The 18,728-nt window shown below is 46.7% G+C and overlaps 1 protein-coding gene across 1 annotated transcript in view; it reads right to left on the bottom strand.

Moving 5' to 3' along the window:
* The window catches only part of DNAJC6 (DnaJ heat shock protein family (Hsp40) member C6), a 39,478-nt gene extending 22,511 nt beyond the window's left edge, over positions 1-16,967 (bottom strand). Inside the window, exons 1-4 of the mRNA XM_059821868.1 lie at positions 16,763-16,967; positions 2,267-2,417; positions 1,298-1,347; positions 1,043-1,191 (exon numbers count right to left, since the gene is read on the bottom strand). Of these exons, the coding sequence (XP_059677851.1) occupies positions 1,043-1,191; positions 1,298-1,347; positions 2,267-2,417; positions 16,763-16,967 (555 nt within the window). The remainder of the gene's footprint in view (positions 1-1,042; positions 1,192-1,297; positions 1,348-2,266; positions 2,418-16,762) is intronic.
* Positions 16,968-18,728: the final 1,761 nt, after the last annotated feature.

The raw sequence follows: 18,728 nt of genomic DNA, 5'->3' as shown, positions 1-18,728 counted from the left end.
CTTTGAAAAGTAGATCTGCCTTTCTCCTCCCACCAACAGCAACAGTGATGCACCAGAACCAAGTGAGACTGAAGATTCAGAGCCCTTGATATCTTTTAATTAGTCTTTCCCATTCATTTACTTATATTTGAAGTCACGGCTGGTTACTGATTGCTGCTGAGAAATGTGCTTCAAGCGTGAGTGAGTGATTTCTGGTGATCAGAGAAATTGCTGAAGATAGATTCAGCTGTACCGCAAAGTAAAATGAAATGAGACTTTTGCAGTAGGACATTCGCTTACCCGGACTGAAGGTTAAGCCCGACAACTGCTGTTGCCTTTTTTGTTGAAGGCAACAAAAACTAAGACATTGAAAAAAAAAAAAAATCATCACTCCCTTGTGGGAGAGGGAAAGAACAGGAAGTTTTCTGAAAGATTAGATCTAATCTTGCATTTCAACAGCAGTATTTCATAGAGATTTCCTCTAAAAGCCATTAATGAACCAGAGCCTTGCAATGCTCCCGTATGCTGTTCTGGTTTTAGAGAAGGAAACTGGGGCAGAGAGTGGAGGTGGGTTTTTAAAGTCATACACTAGTGGAAGAGCCAAAATGCCCCTTAGATCCAGTTTCCAGTCCTGTGCCTTGCCTGCTAAGGGCTGCTGCTTGATTAAAGCACAACTGAAGGATTGTTCAACATGAAAATAATCTACCGTCTTTTATTGGTAGTTTCTTTCAAAGCGCTTTCGTTTTACACCTTATTTCTCTGCAGCAGCTTCTAACAGCTATGTAGGAGTCAAGAGCAGCACAGGCTCAACTTAGTGCAATGCCGCCTACTCTCACAGGCTCCTAACACGAGCACTACACCCTGAACTTTCCAGCTCTTTAATCCCTGAGGTTCTAGGCATCAGCTAAAACCCAGAAACGACCCCAGCAGCTTAGAAACATCCATAATTCCTTGTCCATCTTCTCACATCCTGCCATGCTCAGGATAGAGAAACAGGACCTAGTGCCCCTTTTCCCAAGAAGTTTCCCCCCCTGCTCTTCTTAACCTCTCGGAAGACACTCACCCGGTTGTGAAACTTGGCACTGCGATAATACTTGGGTGACAAGTTGAAGACTGTGTAGTGGTCAGGATGCCTGGAATCCAAAAACGTCCGTACATCTTCAATGTGGTTCCTGAATCCCAGCTCAACGCCTTCAGCCGGAAAAGACATCACTAGGAACGTAAGAAGAAGCCAGGTTGAGCGTGCACTGTAATGTGTTTATGGACTTCTGGACCCTGGGATACTACAAGTTTTATTTATCCAATAAGCAGTACTTACCTATGATTCTTGAGGTAATGTATGAAATATCTAGCTCTCCCTTGGTGTAACTAAAAAGACAAAGTAGGAGACAGACATTATGCACATGTTTACAGAAGACAGCCCATTACGGGAACCAGGAGAAGTGTTTTCCCGCAAAGATCTGCTTTTGACACAAGGAAAGAATGATCTTAAAACTGATTCTTTGGACTTTATCATTATGTTTTAAGAAGAGGGTACAAATAGCTTCCTGCAGAGAGTGACCCCACCTTCCCTTCTACATACGCAATTAACTGGATGCAGAACCTCCCAAAAAAGGTCCCTTTTCCCTTTTGTCATTAATTTTCAGTGCCAGTTTTCAGGAGAAGTCTCTAGTAGCCTGACACTTTGCAGATCCCTCAAAGCCTCTGAGCTCTTGCCTGCATTAAGTTTCTTTAATTTGTTGTAGCCTCCTAGCCCTCAGAGGCAGGTAGAGTGCCAAGCACATGGGACAACCCCAGCAGAGGTAACCAAAGCAAAGTCACCTCAGCTCTTTCTTCAACTCAGAAGGTGGCTTTAGGGAAGGGAGGGTAGCAAAGGGAACAGTTACATCAGCAAGTAGAGCATCCTTGCATAGCAAAAGGAGGGCATACAACATGAGCCAATTTTCAGTGACAAAATATTCAAGTGGCAGCTGAGCAGAAGGACCCCACAGGGGTCAGTGAAGGAATCGGAGACCAAGTGCTCCACTGTCACTGATGGGGCCTTTTCCAGATTTCAGGATGCTGATGCTTATTACTATGAAGCTTAGATTTTTTACTTTGGTTTTCCTGCTTCCTTGAGGCCACATACTGATTATGAGACAGAACCAAAGAAGTCACTTGTGTTTTTCACCGCCTTCCTTCGTTAGGTTAGCTGGAAGTTGTGCTATGTTAGTTAAGACGGCAGCTGAGGCCGGCACTTTGCAGCTAGTGATTTTACCTGCGTTAGGTAGCTTCAGCTGTACTGTACCTGGCAACAGATTGCATGACCTTTGAAGATGTATCTTTCAGTGTATCCTTCAGGTTATCCTTCAAATTGCTGAAGAGTCTCCCTGCTCCTCCTTTCACCATATCTAGCAAGCCTCCCCCATAGCTGGACTCCATGTCTGGTGATGAGGCACCTTCAAGTACAACAAAACCAAAGCCAGCATCACTTATTTGGAACAAATCCACAGACCCAACAAACCCACTGCTCTATTCAGACCGAACATATTCACGTGCGCTGCTGCATGTCAAGCATAGGGCAAAAGCAGATTTCCTTATTAAAGTCATGATTTTCCAGAGATGAGAGAGCACATTCTTGCCAACTGGGCTCAGAAACCATCAGCGACTCTCAGCGTTGTACATAGGTTGACTGTTGAGTATCAGCACAGTACGGACAAGCACCATACAAGCTCCCTCACCTCTCAACACAACCCAAAGCAAGACCAGCTCTTCAGCGTGCAGCTAATTTGCTGATCATAACCAAGACCAAATCAACAACCACCTCCACAGGGGTAAGAAAAAGGCAGTAGTATGAACGACAGCTCTTCAGCGTAACTGTCCCAGCTGCCAGTTTGACTGCAGCTGGGCAACTGCAGGTTGTCTTAGGGCTACCCATTTCTATGGATATGAGAGAAATCATCAGAGTGATTTTAAGTCACTTAAGAGTCCAGTTAGATTTGTTTGAGCGGAAGAAGATAAAAGTTTGAGTTTTGGGGAGAAAAGAAGAAAGTTTGGGAATTAAACTTTCCAGCTGAGAATGAGAACCTTTTTGGATATTTGTATGTTTGCAGCCTTAGTACAGGACTCAGCAAATTGCTAAGGCTAAAGCAGAGCCGGGCTGACCTCCTCGGTAAGCTTTTCTTTCACAGCTTGAAATGTCACAAAGCTGCAAAGTCAACAGAAGACTAACATAGAGCAAGAGCCATTTCAGGTGTTATTTTGGTGGACTGTGATATGGCCTTACACCTCAAGTGTTTACATTTTGCAATTATAATAGAATAACTTTTCCACTGTCTTAACCAAGACCTGATTTGTTGCAGCCTTCCTTATTACAGCAGCGCTGCATTAATAGCGTCAGTCATTCTCAGAGAAGTATAATACATTAGATGTAGACTCGAGTAAATATGCGTTTGTGTTATTGCAGAATTGAGTTGTTAGACACAAACCAAGTAAAATGATATTTTAACTGCTTATTATTAGCTCTAAATTAAGCTCTTGGCTATTAAAATTGCTTTCTGTTCACTAGGCTTCAACTGTTTGGATCTTAGCAAACTTTAACTACATTTCTGTAATTAGACATTTCTCACCTCATTATGTCAGATTAGTCAGAAGACCTAGATCCTCTAGCACAGCAAATTAAGCAACAAGCAACCTATGTAAATGCATGCCACACTCTCAGGTAGTCTCATAATCGAGATGGCATCTGCTAAGCATTGCCTCTCCCAGAGCCCCTGGAAAGTCTGAGAACATTTGTCCTGCTGTAGAGCCACGGGACAGCTGCTTTGTCAAATGAACATGCTGGTCATTATTAATTACTCCAGCACCCAGGAATGGGGAAGATTCATCATGGTTAAGGCAGGCTGGTGGCATTGCCAGTGCTCATTATATATTTTACAAAGAGACCTTACAGCTATCACTTCTCTGGTTCTATAGCATGTCCATGAGTGGCGTTAGATGCATGCTACTGAAATATTGCTCACATAATCATCATTACCAGAAGAAATATTCTACAGACTTTCAGACTATTAAAAAACATGAAAAAACCCTCCATTAAAAAAGGCCCTACTGATTTACTCTGCAGATTACCAAACCCATTTAAATGGCATTCACTCTTTCAAACCTGGAGTGAGCTATCAATAAACATAATATACATCTTTAAACTGGAGACTCCATTGGTAAAGTGATGCTATTTATTCCCCTATGCACAGAGGCTGCTTAATGCACTCTGATGTGGTCATGATCCACATGCACATGATCCATGTGCTAGACCAGTAAAATTAGGGGCTGTATCTTCTCTGCATTGTGCTTGTAAAAAGATGGATAATACTCTGCCAGCTTCAGAACAGAAGATGCCTTCTCAAGGCACAGGAATATTTCTTTTGCCAAACCACTTGCAAGCATCTACTTCAAGTATGATAAAAAAAAAAAAAAAGAAGGGGGGGGGGAGTGGCCTGTTGGCTTCCAAGCAGAGAATCAGTGTTTGATCTCTCTTCAAAATCTTTGCTTTCATATTACTCTGTGCTAGGAAAGAAGGAGGAGGGAATGTTCAAAAGGTACTTTCAGTTCTGCAGGTCAACTTTTAAAAGAAAGGAAGGCAGAAAAGTGGTCACTTGGAAGAGGGCAAGGAGGCAAAGGGATCAGAGGACCCATGATACTGGACAAATTTTTATGGTTGGAAATGCTGTAGGAGAGCAACAGAAAGGCCTCAAGAGCACAGAAAGCCTAGAATCTTTAGAAATCAACCCAAAGGAAAAGAAGAGAGAGAGAGAGAGAGAGAGGAGAAGAAACAGGGAGAGAATGAGAATTTCACTATATTTCTAAAAGAAGCAGCAGCAATTAAGAGTTTACTATGTACACTAAACCAGAGAAACAGAAAGGATGTCTAATGAAGAAATGCAAGCTGGGGCTACTTAACCAAGAGCACAAAACTAGTGTTTAAGATTTAACACGAGGCAAGTATTACTTAGCTATTGTGAGGCTACTGAGGAAGCTTACAACGTAGCAGCACTTGGTATGATACCAGGTGCAGTAATTTGCTCGGGTGTCTTTTAGTCACTGGATGAGAGCAGCATCCTCGGTGCTGACAAAGAGTCCTTCTCAGTTACTAGGAGTGATACGGTCTTCACAAACTGTTTGTAGAAGAACAAAATAAATACATTCAAAGGCTCCTCTGCTAGGCAGCATCTCCTACAAAGCATAAAGATGTATGAAGGAGCAGAAAGGGTTAATGCATTAACACACAAACCCAACATTATATACAGAAACCCACCAGAACAGCCAAAAAAAATTCGATTAAAAAAAGGCAGCCTGCCCCTGCATTTTTGCTGAATAAAACATTTCTGTGCTAAGTCCCTTTTGTAAATGGAGACCTTCAGAGCTACTGCAGACCTTTCCAAAGGATGGCTGCGGTTCCCTGGGCCACGTGCAACAGCCGCTGGAACAGGGCACCAGGACAGGGAGGGCTGAGCCCCACATCCCACACGTCTCCTGTGGAAATCAGCCACTTGGCCAGGCATCACCTACTGCTGCCATTGCACGTCCCTGAACCATGCTGAGTGACAGCCGTCTTCATAGGTTTGCTCTGCTTGACCATAAAAGTCCTGAGAAAAGAGCAGCTGGGTTTTCCCTCAAGCACAGTGGCCAGCCTGCAGAAGACTATGACCTATTCGGAGGTAGAAGGACCAAGGACACCCGCCGAGTCTGAAGGGATGAGCCCGTCAATGCTCCCTCTTGGAGCCCGGCAGGAAGGAGGTTCAGGTTTCACCATGCAGATAAGGTGATCACCACTAGCTTGCTTGGGATATTGAGTTAGCAGCGTAATGGCATTTCCCTGCTCAGAAAGATCTTCCTACCAGAGTCAGGTGGTAAATTCAGAAGAGAGAAATAATTCTCTCCCTTGACAAGAAGGCAAAAGGCACATTTTTGTGCCCGAGGCACATGACACCCCGTCCATCCCCTGCATCCCACCAAGAACTGCATCCCATGCACACATTTGCTTATGCTGCAGCCAAAGCCAAAATTAATGCTCACAGACCCCACACAAGCTCCAAAAGCATCTTCTGCTATGGCAGAAACGGGAGCTCGCAAGCTCATCTGCATAGAAATAGTGTGCTGCAAGCGAGAAATGCAAGAGCCTTCCACGTGGCTCGGATCCCAGTTTTCGGCATGTTACACATAACAGTTCAAGTAACATTGACCATGGGGTGGAGTTGATGTCTAGAAGTCTCGTTATGGAGAATTAGTCTCTATGTATATGAGATGCGTCTTGTTCCTTACACAGCAAGAACTCTTTATTAACCCTGTTACTGGATATTCCCTGAAAGGCTTTGTGCGCTTCAGGGACACACTTCTGACCTGTATTTGTAGCACAGGTTTCAGAGGGATCGCTTGCTCACTGCGGCCTTTTCATTTCCTAATAAAAGAACTTGTAATGTAGCGGTTTTACTGCTGGGAGTGCCCTGCAAAGCGTGCCCAAGATGCATAGGATGGCTCTTCTCGAATAGCTCTGTTAGGCGATGGCAACGATGATCATCTCATTGAAGTGCTTCAAGTCAATGGAGCAGCATGAAAAAGAGACAACTTTATCCATTCGGTTGACAAGGTGAAGTCTGTGTTTGTTCTGGCTGAAGGTACTTGCTCTGAGCTAATGCCTGTTCCAAGAAGAGACGATCCTGCGTTCAGAATAAACCTCCATCAGTCACCAAATAAAGCAACAACCTGCTGCTTCTCCTTACAAAACCTAAATATGTCATACAGTAGCGTTCCTATCACAGTCCTTTCTCATCAGCAGCCAAAGGGTGGGATTTCTGCAGCTCCAGACAGATTACAACTGAAGGAGTCTCTGCTGACAGCACCAGCCTTGTGCTGTACAGGATGGAAGCTGGAGAGCGTAGAAATCTTAATTAAAGCACTTAAGCTCTCTCCTTGCTCTCTAGCTAATTTTACAAAGTATCAGGAGAAGGATGTGCAGTGCAGGAGGAGAAGTTCTCCTCCCAAGGCAGAGAGGCTGCCGAGACAGCACAGCAAATGCTGCGTCCCTATAGACATGTCCCACAGCCTTGGAGGAGAACGCTGTGACCACCAAGTTCGGAAGGATGCAGTCCTGTACGGGAACGGCCAAGCACGGCTCCGCTGCCTCCTGTCCCACTGTGACCTGCCCACCAAAGGCACAGGCGTTACGCTAGAGTGATGGGAAGTGCTTTAGCCGGACAGCTTTGGGTGTTGGGAGCTTAGGGAGAGACTAATACTCATCGATACTGTCCAGAGACCCACTGTCATCTGTCTCCCCTCAGGAAAGCAAAACCAAAGCGTATATATTAGCCAAACTAGGAAACTCATCTTCTGCGTATGGACAGAGAAAGAAACGTGCTGTATCCGGAAGGGAAATACCTCCCACCCCCCGGACCCCCACGAAGGACCACTCGCCTCAACTCCTCTTGCTGCACTCCCACAAGCAGCGTTTGTGCCTAGTGCCAAAAGCAAAGACTCCTGAACCAGTCCTGTTTTAAAGGCCGGGTTTTGGGGCCAGAAATGGGTGACCGAAGCGGGTGTGACCCTGTGTGATGGGGGCACCAGCCACCATCACCTGCAGCCGGAGGTTTCTCAGGGGACCGTGGAGGGGCCAGCAGCAGAGGCTACGGCACCACCACCAGCTGATGGAGATGCTCACTGGTTGGAAGAAGCAAGAAATGCCCGATTTGGAAGCTTTCCCTGCAAGATCTGCGCATTGTGGTCCTCGTCTGCCTGGGGGGCCCCTGAGCACCGCCCCCCCCGAGGCAACCCACAAACCCTACAAACCACAGGGCATGAATTCCAGCTCTCCAGAGAGTTAAGGGGGAAATGAGCTGACATTTAAAAGGCATTTAAGACTGTGTCAGTCTGAATATTTATGCTGATGAAGCAATACTTCGCTTGAGAGCGGAGAGGTGAAAGCAAGACGTCTAGAAATTGAAGGTCGGCAGTGAAGTACTGCGTTTCATAGGTCACTTAGCAAGAGTAAACAGACCCTTTTTACCTGTAAAGGGCAGACAAAAAGCAGACATGAAACCATAGGAAAGGAAGCAGGTTTACCTCAGTCTGCCCAGACCATACGTAACAATATCTTCAACGTCAAATTATTTTTTTTTTGGCTCAGAGAGCTACTGCCTGTGCTTTCTTTAGAGACGGAGCGAGGAAAGAGCTAAACCTTCCCTGTTCCTCACCACGGTTCTCCTCTAGAAAAGCATGAAAGCCTTCATCTCCTGCCCTCCCAAAAAAAGAGGTTAGTTTGGGAGTATTAAATGCTCCTCTGTATTCGCTTTCTATGGTACCGCGAGAGCCTGACACTGCAATGAGAAAAAACTTGTTAGCTGCTGCGTACATGTCCCAAATTCCACGTTTCTGTAAATTTTCAGCTGTTCGCCACAGCCTTCTCCCTCCCCACAAAGTACTTCTGGGCTGGGGGGGTTGTTTGCTTGCCTTCCCCCCCCAGACTATTACCAGGGCACTGCATAAAAGGGGAGCGAGGGGTGCGATGGAGGCTGCCCGGGCAGAAAGGGCCCTTTTAAACGTCCCTGAACTGAAAGAAGTTGAACCGCTGTTGTTGTGGCTTCAGCCACAAAGCCCGAATTGTTTTTAAGGAACACTCAGCGAAAAGTGATATTATTTGTGCTGCTGCCTCCCCCCAGCAGCCCCGCCAGCCAGCGGAGGAGCAGCCCCAGCTCACGTTCCTCCCACACGCAGCTCTCCCAGCGAAGCCTGTGCAATGCGGGACGCGATTTCACACCGGCGTTAAGGGATATAAAGCCAGGCTGCCGTGGCCCCATCGTCGTATTTACGGGCTTCCCCTCGGCGTTGCACGGGAGCCCACGCAGCGTGCGGAGGGGAGGAGGAGCAGCCCTGGTGCAGGCACCCCTGCCGCAACATTATTAGAGCATCGTCATATAGGTACATCACGTATGGAGGGGTATATGCATGCAAAAAACGGAAAGCCAGACAAAACCAAGATGGGCAGAGCAGAGTCCCCATATCCCTGGGTATCCTCAGCATCCCCAGCTCCTGCCGTTCCCCACACTGAGTCTCTTCCACGCTCAGCACTTTGTCTTTCAGGGGATTGCAAATCAATTTGCAGATGTTACCGGAAGAGTTTAAACTCCCGTTTCAAGGGGGAGGGTGGCAGGTATTTCTAAATGAAAATCTCTGGGCAGGTGGCTCCTTTGCATCCAGTGATAATCGATAGCGTGTAGATCCGAGTGCTTCCTTTGTCAACTACGTTTTAAGAGCACAAGCTCAGTGCCCTGAAGCCCAACCCTCCCTAACAATTCCTTCCAGCACATGGCTCTCTTCTGGACAGCTGTGCTTTATCACATTTAAGCAAGGACTCTAAAACCTCTATGCTATTATATGCACTTACATCCTCTCTCAGATCAGACGTAGCCCAAGTGTCATAATTACATCAACTTTTTAATAGGTACTGAGTGGTGGTTTGCAAAGGGGCTGGGGAGAAATCAGCAGCGACAGTAGCAACTAAAACAGTGATAAAGGGGCATTCACAGGGAAGGAGAGTGCTTCTACCTGCAGAAATTACTTGGGAAGTTCCTCAGAGTCACACAGACCCTGAAGACTGAATTTTTTTCCTTTTTTTTCCTACCACTCTCATCCATCCCCTCCTCCACTGCTGCCCCAGATTCCTGGTAGAGTTAGATTCCCTACAAGGCTGATCACAGATCTCTTAAAGCGTTATTCTGTAAAAATAAACAGCAAAACACATGCAGAGTAGAACTGCTGGACGACAGCAGCAGAACAGGCTCCTACCATTTGATAACGCCATCGCTCAAACCCCCAAACCCAGGATTCACTTGTCCTGATGCTTTAAAACACGTAGTGGAGGCATGCGGGTGGAAGGCTGCTTTAGCAAGTGTAATCCCCAAGAAAAGAGGTTAAAGCCCATGGGAATGACTTCAGCGTGGCCAAAGGGAAGTTTGAGATCAGGCTATAAAGATGTTTGGACTCTCTAAGGGCACAGGGAAGCCGGAGATGCACTATGAGCCAAGGAGCCTAATGCGAGATGAGGGCTCATCAGATCACAAATCACACGAGGTTATAAAGCAGTATTATCCCTCATCCCAAAACCCACGCAGTTTGGCTGTTTTGCAATAAGCGTATTAACGACGAGACTGCTCAAGACAAAGGAGGGAAAGCTGGTTTCACCGGAGGCGAGTGTCCCCCAGAACACAGCCAGCACCAACACGGGGCTAAAGGAAGAATATTTCTTTCCTACAGAGGCAGTTAGCCTAAGACACAGACAGAGGCAGTAATACAAACTGCGACTGTATAAGCAATACTAGGCAAGGTTGGGAGAGGATGGGCTACAGGAGTTAAGCACAGAAAGAGCTTCCAGCTTTCAGGAGGCAAGGACAGGCAGCGCAGGCAGCTGCCAAAGCCACTGCTCCCCCATCAATATCTGCCCCTTCCATCGTAAGGACTGGCTCAGTGCACAGAGGATTCAGCACAGACCCATCTTGCGGTGCAGACATCCCAAGCATTAAGACAACTTCAATAATTTATTCAAGTGAGGGAGTAGTTGGGGGGTTTTTTTATTGTTGTTTGGGGGTTTTTGTTTGTTTCTTTGGGGTTCTTTTTACTGCAACTTTCCCGCAACTAGCTGGTGCTCTACCTATCCACGCCTTTTGCCTGGAATAGATAGAAACTGCCTCAAAACTCAAAGTTGCATTACTACTTGCCCAAGACCTTCTTGGCAGCTTTACCTTTAACAGAAGGGTCACCCAGTGTTGTTCTGCCCTTCTCACTCCCCAAAGCTCTGAGGATCCTTTTCAGATGAAGTTAGGCTGGGAAGATAAAGCCATTATAAGCTTACAATGGGCTCATATAGTGTAGACATTGGGAGGAAGGAGAGAAGATGGGAGGAACGGAGAAGTTCCTAAAGGAGATGATTGGGATAGGAATAGATTCGGGGTCATGCCTTAAGGAATTGCTGGCCCAGGGGGATTTCTGTGCATTTCTGCTGCTGTTGGGCAACACACATCCAGGCAGGCAGCGCTGCCTCCCTCCTCGGATACTGCTGCGACTACAGGAAAAGCTGTATTCCCCTTCTCACAAGAACTCACGGTCCCTTTCTGTGTCTCAGTTTTCCCTGTGTGGGCTGGGACAGGGGCCCTGACCTCCCCTGGGAAGCATCTGGAGCCGCCGGCAGGATGTTGAACGCTGTAGGGTAGAGAAGCTCAAGAGCTTCTTTTTGTGCTTTTCAGCAATAAAATGCTAGAACTAATATTGTATGAGCCCAAAACTTTTATTTTAAAGCTTCATTTGAGACTGCCTAAATGTAAACTTCATGGAAATTTGAAGAATTAAGATATTTCTGCTTTTGCTTGAGAAATAGTAACTAAAGAATGCTGCTTGCACCATCAACCAAGCAATATGGAAGATTTCCATGAAGAGGGGGTTTTGTTTCCTTTTTTAGTCATGTTGGGGGGGGGGGGGGGGGGAATCACCCCCCAGTACTGTGCCAAATTTGTTTCATTTGTTATATATTTTCCCTTATGAAGCTCGTACTACAGTGAACAAAATGCATGTGAGGCCGGAATACTGAACTACTAGCACAAACCATGAAATTGGTCTTTAAAGTTGATTGACATTCTCTCTGCTTCTCCTCCCTGTCAAAACAACAAAAAAAGAAAAGCACTACTGCCAACACCAAACCATTCAAGTGTCCAAAAAACACCAACCAAACAAAAGAGTTATTAAACCGAACCTCCCTGTTTGAAAATGCAGCTAGAAGAGAATACAAGACGACATTGTCAGCGCCGGTCTTTGTCCCTGTGCCAGTGACATGGAGATGTCTCTCTTCTGACTCAGTGGAAAGGAATCACCAGAGTACAAGAGATTATGTTTGCAAGTGTAAAACAGTTCAAGAAATCTCAAATTCAACACTTGCAATTTATTTAAAATGCTTTTCTTCTGCAGTTACTCTGCCTGAGGAAGCACGTAGTGCAAGCATGCCTATCCCGAGTGTTTATAAGGTACCTAATCTACAAAATAGCTTTTAAACACCACAGAAGAGCATAGAAAGAGGTTTTTTTCCCTTTTGTTACACATATCCTTGCTGTTACTTTTATACCTTATTTCCTAGAACCTCGTCTTCTTTCAGTGCTCGGCCAGCTGCTAAGAAAGCATTATTGAATGCCACAACAAAAACCTAAATAAATTACTACTTCGCTGCCTGCTCCTCATCTTGTGAGCACTTCCAGCAACTTAAAAATAAAGAGACAAAAGGAGTACTACATAGATGCTCTTCTTGGAATTTGTTTTTTGAACTCGCAATGCTTTGTGTCCAACCAGCTTCAGCTCAAGCCTCCCTTTATCTCCCCTTCCCTCCATCCTCAAACTTCCAACCTAAGTCCAGCACACTTTCTGGAGGAGCTGGCAGTTAGCAGTAATGTATAGGTCCCACTAGAGTTATGCGCTATGATCACGTTACTATATGGCATCTAGGATATTCCATAGGAGTTGTTTAAAACATTACATCAGGAGCTGAACACTCAGCAATTAAGGGCACGTACTAAAGTTGCAGAAAGCTTTAATGCCCACTCAAGGCGTCGCAGAACTTAATAACCCTGTATGAACAGACCACACTGTGAGATTTAAATCTGAGATTTCAACCACACACGGACCAATATTTCAGTCTGAATGGTGTCAGTCTGGCAAAGTTTAAAGCAGCCACAGACAAGGTCATCACACAAGCATCATCAGATACCAGCAGTAACCGATACAGCCGCTCTACCTGAAATAAAGTTTCTGCTCTTGGCTCCTTTGAGCTAAACCCAAGCCTAACAGGGAGGCACTCGACATTACTGTGGGCAGGAGTTTCCATTTACGCTGCTTGTGAGCACACAGCTACCCCAAGCTATACTTTGAGCAACTTCAGTTGTCACTACTTTAGCTAAACAGCTCACGTTAGCTTTAGTGGGCATGGTGGTGTTGGGTTGATGGTTGGACTTGATGATCTTACAGGTCTTTTCCAACCGTAGTGATTCTGTGATTCCTCTGCGTGGCATGGGTGATGGCGGCAGAAGAATTTTCAACGATCTGAACCAAGAAGCATTTAGCAGTCCCAGAGCCTTTGAAAAAAAATCTTATTTTCCCAGGCTCAGCCACTGGACACAGACTGGCCAGACCCTCCATCCCAGTGCTGGCACCCCCAGCACTCCAGCACAGGGGCACGGTAGGGTCAAAGGGGCCCTCGGGAGCCCCTCTGTACCAGCTCCCTTTCCAGCCACGGTCAGATCCTGCCTTCCAAAAGCAACCCCCTCCGACGCACGCAGTGCTCTTTGTTCCTGGCTTTTTTTTCTGTTTTCTTTTGACACTAAGCAATACCAATCCCAAAAAAAAAAATATATTAAGCCAATAATCGTAAGTACTCAGAAGTTACAGCATAGCTGTAACTGCTGATTATTTTTATTACAAGAAGAAATTTATGAGATTGCAAGCCCACATTAAGAGATGATACTTTAAGATCTAAGACTTTGAATTAGTTTTTTAAAAAATTAATAGAAAAACCCAACAGGGGCCCACTTTCTCAACTCATGTGAGTCAGTGTCATTGCACCAATAACAAATACAGCCACGCTAGCTAAAGCGATGGCCGATTTGCCCCAGAATTGCCAGCACTTCGCCTTTAGCACATATCCTCACCCATCTAACTTCTATAATTGCTTAATATTAATCTCCACACACACCTTCCAGAGGGCAAAGGCCATTTTCCTATGCCCAGAGTGTGCTGCCCTGATGCGGGTGAAACACGATACGCAGGGAGAGAAGAGGAAGGTTTGATTCTCCAACCATTTAACTTCATGGCAGATGCTACGTAAGCGCACCCAGAGACGGTCGGCTCAAGCGCAGCGATAACCCTTGCCAGCCAGGCAAACCAAGGCACTGCGCTCGCAGCCTGCTGCACCGAGTGCCCCAGATTGCCTGGTGACACCGAGTTGCACCTCAGGACTGTTTCACTCCTCAACTGCAAACAGCCATTTCGATAACTCGGGTAGCAGCCGTTCTGCCACTCACGAAACCATTATTTAAAACCAGGAAAAAAGAAAAAAGAAAAACTGAAGTGTAAGGGAGATCGGGATGGGGGAAGTACGTAACGAGCTCTGATTTGGCACCTCAAGGATTTCACCTTCAGGGTCTGCCACCTAATTACGCAGAAGAGAGGCTCCCCCACCCCACCAAACCCCAGCAGAACACCTCCCTTGCACTCTAACATGTCACCAATTTATCTCACCCTTCTCCTTCCCGAGGAATTCAGGTCTATTCCCAAGTGAAATATGCTCTACCACTGCCCATCGTGGGAATTTAGACTTTAGCATCACTGGTGGGGAGTCTTAAGTATTTATAATATCAATATATTTTCTATTTAAAAAAAAACAAGACACAGAAGGTGGGTGGTGGTTTTTTCCTTGCTCCTATTGAGCCAAAACTGCAGCCACCTTATTTTTCTGTCTTTCTCTTACGCTGCTCCCTAATTCTGCGCCAGCCCCCATAACTATCCATCTCCACACTGCATTAAAGATAAATCATGTCCCACAATTCATGAGCAGCCTCAATTACCAAATCACTAGGAATGACCAGCACACCTGAGGGGTGGATATGGTTCTCTAAGCTTTTAGAATTTCGTACTTGGCAAAGAAAAACGTCTTTGCAATGAACTGATAAAAATCAGGCATTTATCAGCATAAAGCATTCAAATGAACAAGACAGATACAAGCATGGACTTCAGGTTTAGAACAGAGCATCACGCTCCATGCAGCTTTTTTTTAATTTCATGTGAAGATTTAGAAACACTCACCAAAAAGCCCTTATTAAATAGATAAGGTATTAAAAAAAAATACTATAAACTCAGTTCAAGGACCGTATTAAAGACTGAGGTTTGTTGCTGCTCAAGTGTCAGGTGTGTTGCTTACAGTAAAATTTAGGCAGCGAGAGCACCGAAGTGAACTAAAGGAAGCAAACTCTGGTGAACACAGCTCTCTTAACCATTAGCCTCCAAATCCCAGGGACGGCCCTTGAGCAAGCCCATGTGTTTAAGGGGAGAACATACTAGAAACTGATAGAGGGCATTAATACAATGAATGCTCTGGGATGTCTTCACAGTAGCTGAATTGTTGAAATGGCTGAATATTGCACAAACCCTCTAAATAAATGTATCATCTAGATATCCGTGAGCACTTCTTTGTTTGCTCGACAGGGAACAAACTGGCTCGAAGAAACCGAATGGAACAATTGCAACAACACGCAAATAATACACCAAGCTGACGCTAGACAAAAGCCATGACTTGACCCGAGCTGCGGCACGCTCTCGCACCTGGCTGGATGCGAACGCCACCTTCCACAGCACTAATGCCTTTGGTTCTTCAAGTCCTAGGAAACTCATTCAGATAATTGCTTTAATGATAGATATTAAGCTAACTGCAATATCTAACCATCTCAGCAGATGCCAACGTAAGAATCCAGGTAACTGTAACACAGCAGCCTCCTGTGAGTAAGAATCTACTGACACATACTACAATTACAAGCAACTGTAGCAGAGAGATCATAGCAGCAAATTCAAATATATTTCTAAAGTCCAGGAGTAAAAAAAAGTTAAAAAAGAAAGCCAACGCCCAAAAGAACTCTTGAAAGCAAATTGAAACGGCAAGAGGGAAGAGGAAAACATGACTCTCATTATATCAGAGAAAATGTGAAAAAAATTCAAAGTAAGACCACCCACCCAAGCCCAGCCATAGGTCATTAGAGGTTTTTCTCCCCACCCAAGCCCAGCCATAGGTCATTAGAGGTTTTTCTCCCCACCCAAGCCCAGCCGTAGGTCATTAGGGGTTTTTTTCCCCTTGAAAGGGGGTTACCGCATTAAAACAAAGGTGATGTATTTTAAGTACTTGCTGAGTGCCTTGGGCCCACCCCTTTCTTTCATGGAACAGTATAGGTATTGCTGCAAGATCCCCCCGCTATAATGGGTGGACATCAGATTTGGTCCCCCTCAACTGAACAGGGTATTTCCCTGCACAAGTTTGAGCTTTAGAAGTTCTCTGTGAAGGCTGTAGATGTTCATTGCGATTGGCACATCTAACCAACCAGAACCAGAGCCACTTTGTTTTGAGAGATCGCTTAAAAGCCACCAGATGAGTACTCTCGATTACTGGTGATCCAGTGATCCAGGCAAATCTGAACCTGTGATTTAGAGGTGAAGAGCTCTCTATCCCATTACCAATCATAAAGACCATCTGGTCCCTGACTCCCTGATTAAAAAAATGGTGCATGCAGCGCATCACCTATCAGAATTAATCCAACTCAGTTTGATGAGTGCTTTTTAGAGGAGGAGGAAAAAAAAAAAGTAATGATGAATCTGGGAAATAAGTCAGTTGGGGAAAGATCCCAAACCACTCCAACCATTTTAGCTTCAGAACAACCTTTTCCTCTTCGGGGCTGAAAACAGGAGCCGACCGTGAGGACTTATTAGCCGCTGATTTCTGCGGCGCTACCCGCCCGGCTCCCCCAGCCTCGAGTGGATTTCCTTCATCCCCCCGCCCTCCCCACCGCCCGCGCTTGGACAAAGGGCCGCTATTGTCCCCGGCTATACAGGCTCCCCATCCCCACGCAGCGACAACAACTCCACCCTTGGGCAGCAGACCCCCCACGGTAGACACACCCCCCCCCCCATACCCCCACGCGCGTCGCGGGGACCCCCGTGGAGGCCGCGGGGCCGCCCCTACCTGAGCTGTCCATGGTGCTGCCGCCCTCGGCGCGGTGCTGCGGCGGCGGCGGCGGCTGCTGCTGCTGCCGCGCCGGGCTCCGGCCGCCCGCCGCCGCGCTGGCCCCGGGCTTGCCCCCGCCGCCGTCAGCGCTGCTGTCCACCAGCTGCAAAGATTCATAGCCGTCACTGCCGGGCTTTTTCCGGTAGCTCCCGAGCAGGCTCATGGGCGAGCCGGGCGGAGAACCTCCTCTGACGCCGCGGGCAGGAGGGGAAGGCAAGAGCTCCGGCCGCCCCGAGGGGAGGGGAAGGGCGGGACGGGACAGGGCGGCCGTCCCCCCCCTCCACTTCCCTCCCCTCCCGCCTACCCGGTGCCGCCCTCTCCCGCCCCTCCGGGGCCCGGAAGCAATCGCGGAGGCCGCAGCCCAACCGGCCGGGTTGGCTGGATCTCAGGGCCCCGGTAAAAGCATCTTCAAATTAATTAGGTGGCGAGGTGCTGGAAACGCTGCCGCGGAGCGGCTTCGGAGGGGGAGGGTGTCTTCCCCCCCCCCCGTCCCCCCGCGTCAGCTGCTGCGAGCGATTAGTTAGCAAAAAGTGCTGGATCTACACCATTTCCTTCTCCGGGGCTATTATTCATGCCTTCTGGCAAACGCATCCCTCTCCCAAAAGAGCTCTTTCAGCTCGGAGGGTTAGGCTGTACAGCTGGCCTGAAGAGGTTCTCAAAATAGCGATCGACATTAAGATCTTTCTATCACGCCCGTGAAAGGTGCATTCCTTGGGAACGGGCCAAGGTCACCGAGTTATGGGCTGACACAGCCAATTCTGCAGTCTGAAGGAGGAGGGGTGGCACAGCAGTTCTGCACTGAGCCTCCAAAAACCTAAAGGGCATCTCTGGTTCAGCGTAACAACGCATCTGTCTGCGGGCAAGTATCCGGGGGGGTCCCGATCCACAGCGCTGTGTCACGGCAGGCACCGTGGGATGCGTCAGCATCCCAAGGCCCTGCTTCTGCTGGCTTAAAAGCAGTGGCACCCAGCTGAAGAAGCGCTACCGCCGACTGCTCAGCCATTTGTGTTGTTAGGTCTCACCGATCTGTTTTTAGCTCTTCACATGTAAACAGACTTCAGACCAACACAAAGCGTGTCCTTGAACAACTGATGAGCCATACCTCACTCGATGCGTTTTGCAGCCACAGCTAGCAGATCATAATTTCATTTGACATGGAGCAGAGGAACTGAGGGATGCTCCAAAGGAAATGACCACTATTAAACTCTTCTAAATGGATTTCTTTTTAATCTAAGGAAAAACAAAGGCAAAAAGAAGCCACAGCATCCAGACGCAAGTAGGCCTTCAATCTCTTACAGAAAGGACACAAAGTACTCTGCTTAGAAAAATAGTGTGGGTTTGCTTCTAAAGCAATAACATCAATAAGCACTTCTGTAGCAATAACCAGAACTTGAAATATTACGGACACTTGGCTGAAACTTTCCTGCTTAACCCTCCAGGGCAGTGGGCATCTGGTACAGCCACACCGTGTCATGTGCTGTTGTTTATATAACTCCCGCAATTTTGTATTACAGTGCAGACAAGGTACATCTGTGACCCAGAATTTTCTCAGAAAAATCCAAGCAGATTTACAAGCAGCAAACTAAAATGAACTAACCTGACGTAAACAGTTGGCGGTTAGCAGCCATAACAGCTTGAACTCAAGGTTAGAATTGTGTATTTTCTACCCCCTCGTTACTGGGCCCTTAATACATTGGTCTGTACAGAGCAATACACAGATCGCAGTGCTCGCCAGTAGGAATGGGTCCCCCTCCCTCTCGGCACCCACATGCAGCAGCTTAATAAAGAAAAAATAAAAGCGCAGGTATTTTTACTAGGGCTCACGCCTGCTAGTCTCTCCTAGTTAACATAGGATACAACAATCCCTGTGCCCTAGGATAAAAACGGGAAAATTTGGGGGGCCAAGGTGGATTTTCATTTATTT

This window comes from Gavia stellata, chromosome 10, assembly GCF_030936135.1.
Source record: "Gavia stellata isolate bGavSte3 chromosome 10, bGavSte3.hap2, whole genome shotgun sequence".
In the NCBI taxonomy this organism is placed as follows: Eukaryota; Metazoa; Chordata; class Aves; order Gaviiformes; family Gaviidae; genus Gavia; species Gavia stellata.
Note: the sequence above shows the minus strand (reverse complement) of the source record. Positions and strands in the feature narration are given on the sequence as shown.